Source organism: Erigeron canadensis, chromosome 8 (assembly GCF_010389155.1).
Source record: "Erigeron canadensis isolate Cc75 chromosome 8, C_canadensis_v1, whole genome shotgun sequence".
Lineage (NCBI taxonomy): Eukaryota > Viridiplantae > Streptophyta > Magnoliopsida > Asterales > Asteraceae > Erigeron > Erigeron canadensis.
Genome location: NC_057768.1, coordinates 48991614 through 49005850, shown reverse-complemented (window position 1 = coordinate 49005850; position 14237 = coordinate 48991614). Strand labels below are relative to the sequence as shown.

At 32.0% G+C, this 14237-nt stretch overlaps 1 protein-coding gene across 2 annotated transcripts; it reads left to right on the top strand.

Annotated features, from left to right (window-relative positions):
• The first annotated feature begins 4556 nt into the window (after positions 1-4556).
• Positions 4557-8546, top strand: LOC122579997. 2 transcript variants are annotated; one of them, XM_043752264.1, is made up of 7 exons: positions 4557-4714; positions 5815-6147; positions 7127-7253; positions 7355-7491; positions 7739-7801; positions 7891-7959; positions 8212-8546. In XM_043752264.1, the coding sequence occupies exons 2-7, from the start codon at positions 5956-5958 to the stop codon at positions 8296-8298; spliced, it is 675 nt and encodes a 224-aa protein (XP_043608199.1). In that variant the 5' UTR covers positions 4557-4714; positions 5815-5955; the 3' UTR covers positions 8299-8546. The 2 variants fall into 2 exon arrangements, with proteins under 2 accessions (XP_043608199.1, XP_043608201.1); XM_043752266.1 differs by lacking the exon at positions 4557-4714 and having other exon boundaries at positions 5801-6147.
• The last annotated feature ends 5691 nt before the right edge of the window (positions 8547-14237 follow it).

Below are 14237 nucleotides of genomic sequence, written 5' to 3'. Positions count from 1 at the left end.
ATCCTCGAGCCAAACACATGCTCTTTTGTCCCAATTGCGATATATAGCTGGTAAACAAATTGCTATTACAGAAAATTTTAGGTAAAGCATGCAGTACCTGTCTTAGATAAAACATGGTAATTATGTAAAATTTAAGAGAGGTTATGTAAAATTATGGGGGTTATGTATGTTTATCAAATTTAAAGGCTTAATTTGTAACTTTTTTAAAAGTAGCAGTACTTAAGTTTAGGTAAAGTCTGCAGTACGGATCATTTTTCCTTACTATATATATTTAAGCCCATAGTTATGAACAGTGACCATGGGCTTTAATATTCTTACATGTTACCACCATGTGAAACTATTTGATTAGATGATTTTACACTCCGCATCATTATTCGAATTTTGGCATATTGCATTCCTTTTAGTTTTTCTCATTTGTTTGTATTTTATTTTTTCGAACATATTTTTTGTGAATGGCAATTCGTATGCGTGGGGAGTTGCTATCCGTTCATGTCACACCTTGCACCACTATTCGGGTTTTGCCACATTATATCCTTTTCGTTTTTTTAATTACGAGTTACTTTTTGGTTTTATCCCCACTTTTTTTTTGAGTCATCCAACTTTTCTGTGTCACACCCCGTATCATTACTTGCATTTTGCTACATCGCATCTATATGAAAATTGAACTAATATGTTGATGTTTTTGCCATATCATATCACGTTCGGGTTTATACTACGGGTGACTTTTTGGTTTCTTGCACACTTTTAAACAAATATATGTTTTTTGGTTTTTGCACATATTTTTTGTGAATGACAATTCGCATGTGTGGTGAGTTGCTATTCGTTCATGTCACACCCTATACCACTATTCGGATTTCGCCAAATTACATCCCTTTCAGGTTTTATTACGGGTTATTTTTTGGTTTTTTATTTTCCCACTTTTTTCTGTTGAGTCATCCAACCTTTTTGTGGCACACCCCGTAACACTACTTGCATTTTGCTACATCACATCCGCTTAAATACTAAACTAATATGTTGATGTTTCGGGTTTCTATTACAGATTACTTTTTGGTTTCTTGCACACGTTTAAATAAACATATTAAAAACATAATTATTTTTAATTAAGCGATTGAAAGTTCAACACATATATACTAAGTGAAAAGTTATTTTGAGAACCTTTTTTTTTTCGATAACCTTTGAGAACTTTTCAAATCAAGTCCAACCGATGATTATTCTTTATAAGAAAATTGCTTTTTGATTGTTTTCTGGATAACTTATGTGTAATTTTGAATTTATAATTGTGTGGGGGCATGTATTATCATCCGTTATACAATTATGTGGAGATTTGGATTTTTGATCACATGTGCATGAATATTGCTATGATTACATGTGATCGACTTGCATACATGTGATCATAGCAATATTCATGCACATGTGATCATGAATCCAAATCTCCACATAATTGTATAACGGATGATAATCCATGCTCTATACAATTATAAACTTCAAAATTACACATAAGTTATTAAGAAAACAATCAAAAAATAATTTTCATGTAAAGAACAATCATCGGTTAGGCTTGATTTGAAAAGTTCTCGCAAAAAAAAGGGTTCTCAAAATAACTTTACCCTATATACTAAAATAATAACGTAACCATTTTAGCAAGACAATTGAGACCCCGCAGGTCCGATATTTTCTAGTATTTATTTATGTCCAAGATATATTTTAGTAAGTATTTTTTATAAAATGAATGACATTAACATTCATAAAGCTTCTAACTATAAGGGCACATATACTTATTTGATCATCTAAAATTCACAATCATATTGTTATGACTGGCTTTGAATTAACTAGACATGGCTTAAAAAGATGATGTTTGATTCTACCGATCATGATAATCGGTATTAGTTTTATAGAGTTCTTTAAATTAAATTTGACTCATGAATAAACTTGCCCTTAGAAAAAAGTTACTGATCTAGAAATAAGTATACATAATTTACGATCGATGTTTGGATACACGGGTCTAAGCACTAACGATCTTTATAATACCAAATGGATATTGCCTGCGTAATTCTCTTTTACATTTTTATTAATAAACGGTTTTCATGACAATTTTTAACTAATACAAAGGTTCAAAGCCATAAAAGTGTGATGTACTTGTCCTTCAATTTATGCGACGTACCTTAGAAGAAATACACTAATATGATAATATAAATCACTATGATCAATAATTCAAACAAATGCTAACTGGGTAGAAATGTAAATACCTTTTACAAGATAAAACCAAATCTATGTGAATCATAACAAATTTGTGTTGATGTGAAAGATGCATAATCCATATAAGGGCCCATTGGTTCGACCTTGTCAATAGTCCAACCCAACTATCTAGTTCGTCCTTGGTCGTTTGAAGACTCAAAGTGTATCTAGCCTTAAAATTTAAAACTAAAAATAAATTAGGTTTTTGACTTGTTATAGAAAATAAATCCTAGGCATTTGGTAGAAAGGACTAGTGGAGTGGAGTGGAGTGAAGTGGACTGGTGAATGGGTACTATCGAGACCGTATAATTTGTCTTCACACAACATCCATTTAGAAAAAAAACATATACTATTGGGTTTTTGGCCTTTGTCCACCAGGTTTTATAGACCATCTTTAAGAAAGCAAATTTACGTATTTATTCATTTTTATCATGCATCTATGATTTTTCATATGTTATCATCTCATGTTTAAAAAGATCTTTAGCCTATTTACTTAAGAAGATTAATCATTTCCCATTGATTTAATAAGAGTCATCTTAAAGTGACATATGACATGTGGTGTGAATCAATCAACAAAGACAAGAAAGAAAAAGAAAAAAATGTCTTGATTTGACCACTAAAAGATTTATTTACAAACTTTTGGTTGTAATTGATTTATCAACTTAAGGGGCAAGGGTGTAGTCGGCAAATTTTATCGGCAAAAAGCATCGGCAAATATCGGCTATTTGGCAAGCCTATAACATGTGAATCGGCTAGTATCGACAAGTTTTGACAAGTTACATCGGCTAGTTTTGGCCGATGCTAGTGAACGTTGGGTGTGTTTAAATTGAGTGTTGGGAGCATATGATTGGTTGGGAGCATATGATTGGGAGCATCAACAAACATCGGCTATTTGACAAGCTATACCAAGAAATTTGGCAAAGATCGGCTAGAATTGGCAAACATTTGGCTATTACACATGGTACCTCACCATTGGCTAGATTTTAAGCCAAAACTTGCCAAAGTGTCAATAATCGGCACTACACTCTTACCCTTAACATTTCTTTTCCTTAAATATCTTTGTAGTTGTCTTTTTCAATAAGAAAAACAAATAATTGTTAGAAGTTATTAATTTATCTAACCTAGTATTTTTCTTCCTTGGTTATATCAAAGTCTTTACTAAGCTACTAACCTCATTGATATACATAGAAATGCTTTTTAAAGGTAATTATTAATAGCTTTTTGTTTTTAAATATTTAAAAATAGTAATTTCTTTATAATACAATGTTGGTAAAAATATTGAATTGCTTAGTCATAAAAAAAAACCCAATGTTACATATACAAATTAAAACTTACAAATAAATGTAACTTGTGTTATAAACCAAACAATAAAGAAAAAAATGGGGATAAAGAAAACTTGATTTGATTGGTTATGAATGTGTTTTTAAATTATTTTTAAGGGCCTGTTTGTTTTATATCCATTAAGTGCTGTGTAGATTAAGTGTCTGTCTGAATTTAGTGTGTCTGAAACGAGTAAGACGATAAATAAATAATTGTTGTTTGTTTTGTGTGTTGAATTAACCGACTGAATAATTAAGATTACTATAACGTCCTTGATAGGAATTAGGGAGTGGATAGTGGGGTAGTTATCAAGGATAATTATGTAAAATATATTTTAGTTGTAGTTTTTAATTAAGTGATGACTTATTAGATAAGTCTTAAACAAATATAATTTTCAACTTAGCCAATTAAGATTAAGTCATGACTCATAAATTAAGTGGTAACATTTCTCATTTTTGTGTAGTACATTTCACATAACAAAAACTTTATAATATTCCCTAGGTTTGTAAATAATACATTTTTCGTGACAGAAATTATGTGTCTTGTTAACAAAATGTGCCATATCAGGTATATCATCGGGTCGGGTACATGGAATACGGATATTCACGTGTACGTGTCAAAGTAAAAGTAACAGAAAATAGATAGTATATATCTACAATTCTACATGTCGTTATTTATATGTACAGCATGGCTCGTTTTGCAATTCAAAATTTCAAAAAACTGAGAAGACGACAAAAAAGAAAGAGCCGAGCCAGAGCCAGAGCCAGAGCCGAGCCGGGGATGGAAAAATAAAACGGGAAGAGCCGGTAAAAAGGAAAAAAGCAGGAAGATTGTGGTGTGATTAATTGACCGTACACTACACAGTGTGCGTGTGTGTATGTGTGTCTTATTATTCATTTGCAGGTCGTTTCCAATGGCAGGCAGTTGGTAGGCATTTACTGTGTGACCCTTCTCTCTCTCTCTCTCTCTTGATATTTTTGTGCTCTGTTTATTCCAACAACACAAGAATCTTGATTTGATTTTTTACATTTTTTTCATCATCATACACGCAAAATATCTCACACTTTCTCATACATTTTTTTCTCTCCCTAATCAATATCCTATCAACATTTTCTTCTTTGATCATATTTTTTTATGCTCAACTCCAGTGATGCATGAGGTAAGCGGCAGTGGTTATTTTTCATGCATTTTGCTTTACTTTCCTCCTTATTAATTGGAACTTATAAAGTTATAATTGAGCTAAATAAATAACTGTGTTTCTCCATATCGCTTTTGTGTTTGATTATTTAATAAGTACAAATTCACATATATGTATAATTGATTCTTTTTTCAATGCATTTTTCATTACCCATTAAGCTTAATCATTGATTTCTGATATAAAGTTTGGATCTTTGATCAAATTTGTATATTTAGACATATATGGGTTTTGTATTAAGAGTATTATTTTGTGCTTGAAATTGATTAATAATATATAATACTAATAAAAGGAGTAAACTCCAATGTATTATACAATTTTACATTACCATTAAGCTTATCATTGATCTTTAAGTTGATACTCTTTCTCATGTCAAATTGGGATGGAATAATTATTGCATTTTTTTATACAGATGGGTTCTGCTTTCAAGGATATTTCATATTTAGTTGAAATTTATATATATATGATAATGATTATATACATGGTTCCAAAGTTTTTTTGTTATTTTTAAGAGCTTATAAGGATATTGTTTTAAAATTCAAGTTGGTGTTCTTGAAGATCCATATAGTAAAATTGGTATTCAAAATTCAATGTTCAATATACAAATGATATATACTCGTATATTATGTCTAGATAATATATATATCCATTCGTTTGAATCATTTAATATTTTCAAACTAAATCCGTGAAGGGTAGAGAGAGATCCAATGACTTTTGTGGGTCATTTTGCATTCAACATTCTCTTAAAAGTTTTGTGTCAGAATTTAATAAAGATTCAATTTTTTCCTTTGAAGCTCTTCAGATAAAGACTCAATCTCTTCGCTTTCTCTCTCATCATTTCGAATTTGATTTCAAAGTGCAAAATCTAACATAAAAAAGTTCTTTGCTTGAATATATGATTTTCTACATCCGATGTTCCTTCTACCTGACTTTGGCAGAATTGTTGTTGAAAGCTTGAAAATATATCCGGAAGTGTAAAATTTAGCATAGAAGTTGGAAATTTGCATATAGATAATTGTAGTCTTGTAGTGTTTCTAATGACAAACTTTTGTTTTTTTGATCAGGAAATTGAAGTTGGTTATGTTTATCTATATAATTGAGCAAAGTTTCTATTTTGGGTGTATTTAGCGTCTTGTTCAAATTTATGGATTAGATAGGAGAATCACATAAAGATAAAGGTTAAGGGTTGTTGGAATTTAAGAGGAATGTTGGAACCGGAAATATATTCGTCTCGAGGCTGCTCTCCTTTTCGTGACGATAGTGGGGACGAAGAGCTTTCTGTTCTTCCTAGGCATACCAAAGTTATTGTGACTGGTAATAACAGAACAAAATCGGTTTTGGTGGGACTTCAAGGCGTCGTGAAGAAGGCTGTTGGTCTTGGTGGATGGCATTGGCTGGTATTCCTTCAATCTTTTTCCTGCTTTTTTTTAAATTTCATATTTCTTTTGTTCACTTTGAATCTTTTGGACACACTAGTTAAGGAGGAAAAAAAGGGGAAAATAGCATGCCAAAATGATTAGGATTGTACATGAATGGGACCATCATAGTTTGATTTTGTTTAATAATGTTGTTAGTAGTAGTGGTGACAGTAGATGTAATCAAATGTAGTATCATGAAAGTGAAATGCTTTTTCTTTAAATCTTTGGTTGTATGTTTAAATTTTGTTTTATATCTCAAGTTGTATAGGACTATAGTCTATAGGCTCCCTCTATTCCATGAAAATTTGAACACATTTTATTTTAAGTTTGATGGAAAAACTGCATTTTCATTGCTTATGTCTTGTTGCAAGCTAAAATGACCTATATGCCCTTGTCACTACTAAATTATCTTGTGTTTTAAAGCCCAACAAGCATCTTTTATTTTGTCACTGTTGTAGGGGACTAAGGGTATAAGTGAAAGGTGTCAAGAAAGTAAATGCTATGTCTAGAGATTCTTGGTGATATGCTTCATAGTTTATTTCTCAAATATGAATACCATTAAACTCTATAAAATTTGTTCTGGGCTTCTTAATTTAAAGTACAATTACTTATTTGCATATGTACATTGCTACAGATGACCAATGGTACCGATTTTGGTTTACAAGATTCTTACAGTTTGGCGTAATTGAAGCACGTAATTGAGTGAGATATCATGAAAATGAAATGCTTTTACTTGACATTGCGGGTCTTATCTTTCTTTTACTTAAAACAGAACCTTTCAATTTTTGTAACATTAACAATTTAAATTGGTTAACTTTATTGTTATCTTTCCATTTTTAGAGGTTCACAACTTTTCCCACTATTGGGTGTCATATAACCTGCAATTGGCAAAATTTGGAGTAAACTTTTGTATTGGGCCAATGTATTATTGATTGACTAGTGGTCCAACTTTTGGTAGGTTCTGAAAAATGGAGTTGAAGTGAAGCTGCAAAGGAATGCTTTGAGTGTACTTGAACCACCAACCGGTCTTGAAGAAGATTATGAGTTTGATATTTCTAGCAGTGGCTCTGATGTTAATGATTTTCGTAAGTTTGTGGACTCCCAAAATGTCTGTTGTGGTAATGGATAAATAGATTTAAAGTTTCAAACAATTAAACATTTAAGCAGATTTGTTCTTCATTGGCAGCCACTGTTGCAGAATTTAGCAAACTGGACAAGCCTAGAGTTCGTTACACAAAACCGTGGGGTCCATCTCCATCACTGAAGTCTACTAGTCGTAATGCTTGTAAAGAAGCCCAATCCAAAATGAATGCGTGCTATCCTGTAAGTTGAAACAAATTTAGTTAATTAGACTTGTTTTTATTTATTTGACAAGAGACATGAATCAAAGAGAGGTAACTTGGTTTGGAACTTGATAATTTAATTTGTATATCGAAACTCGGAAGTTGTAGTTCAAAGTTTAAGCATGTTAGTGTAGATATAAATGAATTTAAGAACTAGGCTGTTACATGAACATCCTAATATGAACAATGGATTGATTTGTTGATGTTTTCGTATGGATTATGAACAGAAAGTGAACTTCTCGAAGCTAGGAATCAACACATTATTTCGATACTACAGTACTTTTAACCTTGTAAGTTTCGTATATCAAACCCAATTTACATGTATACATTTTCCATGTTTGGACACATTGCTTTAATCCGTGATTCTTTTCTTTTTCAGGGAAACATTCACACCAAGCTAACAAAGGAACACTTGGTTAATGCAGTTCACAAACATTTCGCTTCACAGGTTTGTCTGCTGTGCTCTTTTGCTCTTTCGCTTCACAGGTTTACCACAAGTTCCTTTCTTTCTATATCTTTAACGTTTCAGTAAACTTTGAATGTGTTGACTATATCAAAAGAAAAGGAAACTTTGATTAAAAACGATTAAAGAGACCGTATGCTTTAAGGTTTCAGTAAACTTTTATGTGACGTCCATCCCGTTTCTAAATTTGACCTGCTTCTAAATAAACTGTTGACGGTCGTGTTCTCCTTGACACAGAAAGTAGGCGAGATGGAAGCGATATTGGAGTTCATAAATGCAGCAAAGAGACGAAAATCAGGAAGAAACCATAGGGACCTAAGTTAGATAGAGGATCTTGAAATGCTAGTGGTGTGTGCGCGTGCGTGTTGTTTGTGTATACATACTATTATACTAACCGATTAGCGCAAACTCTTAATTGTAGAAGAATTAACCGCAGATAGAATAGCTTGTTTCTTTGCTTAACAATACTCTCCCTCCCTAATCTTTAACCCTGCTGTAAAATCGAGCTATCTTCCAGTTTATGTTTATATACTAAATCGTTTCTAATTGCCATTAATCTGTAACTTAGAACATAATATCTAGTTGTTTTTTTTTTTTTCCGTGTGTGGATGTGTGTGTGAAACCTGTTGGTAGTCCATGTGTAAGAAACCACAACTAGAACCAAAAATCTGATCTAAAATCAGATCTAAAAACAAGAACAATCGCCGAATGATTATTTATTATTAGAGTTTAATTTTATCAATTACAAATATGCAATAATCATCAATCGATGATTATAATCAGAATAACATATATATTGATGTGATATATATGTCAGGATACAGAAATATGAATAGAAAATATTAGAGAAAATATATGAAGAATTATGAAAATAATTTCGACTGTAGCCCTAATCGGGTATAAAGGGAGTATTTATACTCCATAAGAAATAGAAGTCCACAGCTTTGCCCCCTCCTTCTCTTCATGTCTTCACTTCAAGTCCAACCACCTTAAACACTTCTCACTTGTCCAGATTTAGTCCCTCTTGATAATAAATTGTTACCTTGCACATCCAACGGACAAAATTAGATAAATAATTAACAAGTTAAACTTGTATTTTAACATCCCCCTCAAGTTTAACTTTAAAAACATCCTCAAAACCCAATTTTTTGCATAAAAAATGATGTGCTTTAAATGTAAGACTTTTGGTGAACAAATCTGCTATATTCAAAGCAAATTCAATCTTAATTGGTTTGATAGTGCCTGCTGCAATTTTTTCTCTAACAAAATGTAAATCAATTTCAAAATGCTTTGTTCTTTCATGAAAAACAGGATTAGTGGCAATTTGCATAGCAGATTTACTGTCACAATAAACATTTACAGGCAGTATATTATTATCAAAACCAAGATCCTTAAGCAAGTTCAAAAACCACATAATCTCATAAGTAACAGCAGCTAAGGCTCTGTATTCTGCTTCAGCAGAAGACTTAGCCACTGTTGTTTGTTTTTTACTTTTCCAAGATACAAGGTTCTCACCAAGGAAAACAACATAACCAGTTACAGATTTTCTAGTAGTAACACATCTAGCCCAGTCTGAATCAACATAAGCAGACAAAGATAAGGAAGACTTACAACCTTGAATGTGAATACCTTTACCAGGTGAACCTTTAAGGTATCTCAAAATTCTCAAACCATACTAAAAATGTTCATTAGTAAGAGCATGCATAAACTGGCTAAGACATTGAACTGCATAGCTTATGTCAGGCCTTGTTAATGTGAGATAAATAAGTTTACCAATAAGTTTTTGATAAACAGTTATGTTATCTAAAGGTTTAGACTTGTTACCAACACCTTTCATGGTAATATTAACTTCAAGAGGAGTATTGAAAGGTTTACATCCAAGTAATCCAAACTCATTCAACATTTCTAGACAATATTTTCTTTGGGATAAACATAGACCTTTTTCAGTTTCTAAAACTTCAATTCCCAGAAAATATTTTAGTTTACCAAGATCTTTAATTCTAAATTTGGAACTCAAAAACTGTTTAACTTTATCAATTTCAGAAACATCACTACCAGTGATGACAATGTCATCCACATATACAAGTAATGCAATTAAACAAGTATCAGAAACCTTAGTAAACAAAGAATAATCACATTTACTTTGAGTAAATCCAAACTCAATAAGAGCAGAAGAAAGTTTGGCATTCCATTGCCTTGGGGCTTGTTTAAGACCATATAAAGATTTAACAAGTCTACAAACCTTTTTCTCATCAGAATTAAACTAACCTTGAGGTAATTTCATATAAACTTCTTCATATAAATCACCATATAGGAAAGCATTGTTAACATCAAGTTGAAACAAAGGCCACTTATTTGTTACATCAATAGTAAGAAGAGACCTAATAGTAACCATCTTAACCACAGGTGAAAAAGTTTCATCAAAGTCTATACCCATTTTCTGACTATAACCTTGAGCCACTAACCTTGCTTTATATCTTTCAACCTCACCTGTAGACTTATATTTAATTTTATAGATCCATTTACAGCCTATTGCAGTCCTACCAGGTGGGAGGTCAGTTAAATACCAAGTCCCATTTCTATTTAAAGCTTCCATTTCTAAATTCATAGCTTCTATCCACCTTTGATCTTTAACAGCCTCATGAAAATTAGAAGGTTCAATAGACTTATTCAAATTTGACACAAAAGCATAAATACCAGAACTAAGATTGGCATAATTAGCAACCTTATTTAGAGGATACTTAACTTTACCATCAAGTTGAAAATTTTCCAAATTCTTTGGAAGTTTACTCTGTCTAACAGTTCTTCTAAGAAAATTTTCATTCTCAATTTGAGTTATGCCCTCAGAATTATCATTATCTTCATCTAATAAAGTTGCAGGATCACCAGAAAACCTAGTAGACTCTTCTAGATGTTCAGAAGTACTGCCAGAGGTTTTGCTAAAGCTACTGCCACTATTAGATTCAGTGTTCATGTCTTCCTCTTCATCATAGGGACTTTTAGAGGCAATATCAGTTTGAATTGGTGTATCATATATGTCAAAAAAATTAAGTTGATTTATATTTTTAAAAGAAGTTTTATTATCAGTTTTCATAGTAAATGGAAATATGTTCTCATAAAACTTAACATCTCTTGAAAAAACATAAGTATTTGATTCTAAACTAAACAACTTATAACACTTCTTGAAACCAGAATACCCAATCATAACACACTTTTCAGACCTAGAATCAAATTTATCAAACACATTTAATTTTGTAGCAAAACACAAGCATCCAAACACTTTCAAATGACTTAAAGATGGTTCAGTTTTATACACCAATTCATATGGAATTTTGCCTTTTAGAATTGAGGAAGGAGTTCTATTTATTAAGTAAGTAGCAGTCAAAATACAATCACTCCAAAGATACAAAGGAATTCCCCCCTGAAACATAAGAGACCTAGCAACATTAAGAAGGTGTCCATGTTTCCTTTCAACAACACCATTTTGTTGAGGAGTATAGACAACAGTAGTTTGATGAACAATCCATTCTAAGTTAAACAAATTAAACATTTGATTATTCACAAACTCAGTTCCATTATCACTTCTGACAATCTTAACCTTAACATTAAATTGAGTTTTAAGAATATTGAAGAAAGAAAGCAAGTTATCATAAACTTCAGTTTTAGACTTAAGTAAAAAAGTCCACACAGCCCTTATATAGTCATCAACAACAGTTAAAAAATACTTATGACCCTCTTTAGATTGAACTTTGTATGGACCCCAAACATCTAAATGTATCAAATCACCCAATTTTTTTGTTTTGTGTTCACTTAAAGGGAATGGTTCTCTAACTTGCTTAGCCTTATGACAAATGTCACAAGGTTTCAAATCCTTGTTAGATAGATTTAGCTTTTTATTAAAAACAGACAAAGCTTGGTCAGCAGGATGACCAAGCCTTAAATGCCACAACAATTTTGACTCATAAGGTAAAGAAGCAGAATTACACACCACAGTATTGCAAACAGAAGAGTCATCAAACACATAAAGACCACCTTGTTCACTACCAGTCCCCAGAAGATTCTTTTGTTGTGAATCCTGAATATAACATTTATTTTCATCAAAACTTACATGCAACTTATTATCTCTACACAACTTATGCACAGACATAAGATTAACAGAATAGTCAGGTACCACAATAACATCAAATAAGATAATACCATTACTTAAATGAAGATTTCCAATTTTTTTAACAATAGCACAAGTGCCATTGGGATGACCAATTTTCAAATTCAAGTCAGATATATCAACAACATTACCCAAACCTTTATTAGATACAGTCATATGTTGGTTTGCACCAGAATCAATGATCCACTTAATAATAGCATTAAACAAGAAAGCATTGCAAGACAAGAACCAAGAATTACTACAAACAGGAATACCTGCCATATTGGCTTGCAGATTGGTAGGAATAGATTTGGTATCAAGAAGACTAAGCAATTGAGTTACTTGGTCTGCAGTCAAAACATTTTGCACAGAACTAGAAGCAGAACCATTAGAATGAGAAGTAGAAGCACCATTTTTATCCAAATGGGCATTGTTGTTAGAGAGTTTCCCACCAAACTGACCAGATTTCTTATTAGCAAGTTGAAAACATCTTTCAACAGTATGACCAATTCTATGACAATGTGTACAGTTAAGATTTGGATCTGGAGGTCTGAAAGTCCTTTGAGAAGGTTCAAAAGTTCTTCTTGATTCAAAGTTGTTGTCAAAAGTTTTCTTATTATCAAAAGATCTATTGTTGTTTCTAGAAAAGTTAGTTTTTGCAACAAAAGATGTAGCATGATTACCAGCAGTCTTATCGGAATACCCACCCCTGTGGGACTCTTCTCTTGAAACAACATTAAAGGCAGTCTTAACAGAAGGCAAAGGATCTCTCATAAGCAGATTAGATCTAACAGACATATATACATCATCCAAGCCCATTAAAAATTGCATCAACTTCATCAAATCAGTATGAGTTTGTAACTGTTTAGCAGCTTTACAAGAACAAGCAGATAATTTTCACAATTGCATCAAATTGTTTCCACAAAGAAGTCAATTTATGATAGTATTCAGACAAGCTTGAACCATTTTGTGAAAGACAATTAATCTTTTGATGTAAATTAAAGATGACAGACCCATCTATTTTATCATAAGTATCTTTTAATTCATTCCATACAAAAGCAGCATTTTTAGAATAGATCTGTCCTAGATATAACTCTTCTGAAACACAACCAAGAATCCAATTTAACACAACTGCATTACATCTGTCCCATTGTTTAGCAAGAATTGGATCATCTTCAGATTTAACACAAGTACCATCAATGAATCCAGTTTTATTTTTAGTTTCTAAAGCCAATTCAATAGCACAAGACCACACTTGATAATTTTCAGTACCAGTCAACTTAAAACCAATCAAAGGAGTACTCAAAGTATCCCTAGCATGCAGATAGAGAGGATCACCAAAATCTAGTTTACTAATTCTAGTCACATCTTCATAAGTAGTTTCATCAGGATTAAACCTAGTATGTCTAGGTGTAACAGAAGGTGTATTACCAGTATGAACACTACCAGTATTAACAGGAGGAACAGATCCAGAACCAGACATTGTAAAGACTAATCACACAAATAAACAAGTAACAAGAAGAGAAACACAAAAACAAAGTAAACAGAGCAGACAAATAACCAAGTAATCAATCAACAAAACTCAAAGCACATAAGATCCACAAATAATCCCTTCTCAGACAAAAAACAAGAATTAGAAAATAGATCTTAATCTCACAACAGCACCAGAGGCAGGATTTCTAACCTCTCGTATGAAGGCAGGTCAAGCATTAGCACTATTGTTTTTATGAGAAAAAGATATAGAAAAAAATTATAATATATATATATAAATTTTTGATCTGAGAAGAAACTATAAGCAGAAAAAACACACAATAAGCAAATAATGAAAAATAAAAGGGAACAAGAATACAATACAGTGCTTTCGGAAGAAGGAAGAGGAACCCTAACTATTTCTTGATTCACTTAGTCAAGAAATAATCAGGATCTGTAAAAAAACACCAAACCCTAGATCAAATCTCGATTCACTTAGTCGAGATAAAATCAAGGGATACGAACCAGAATTGCAGCGGAATCAACACAAATAAGGATTTCCAGAAGAAATCCCCAAAAAATACGAAGAGAAAACCCTAAAAAAATTAGGTTTCCAAAATCAGAATACACCCTAATTTGGAAGAGAACA

Bases quoted from the DNA above. Each gene is read 5' to 3' on its own strand.
- LOC122579997 (XM_043752264.1), top strand. From the start codon at position 5,956: ATGTTGGAACCGGAAATATATTCGTCTCGAGGCTGCTCTCCTTTTCGT. The intron at 7,254-7,354 runs GTAAGTTTGTGG...CTTCATTGGCAG, and splicing joins CTCTGATGTTAATGATTTTC to CCACTGTTGCAGAATTTAGC. The intron at 7,492-7,738 runs GTAAGTTGAAAC...GATTATGAACAG, and splicing joins AAATGAATGCGTGCTATCCT to AAAGTGAACTTCTCGAAGCT.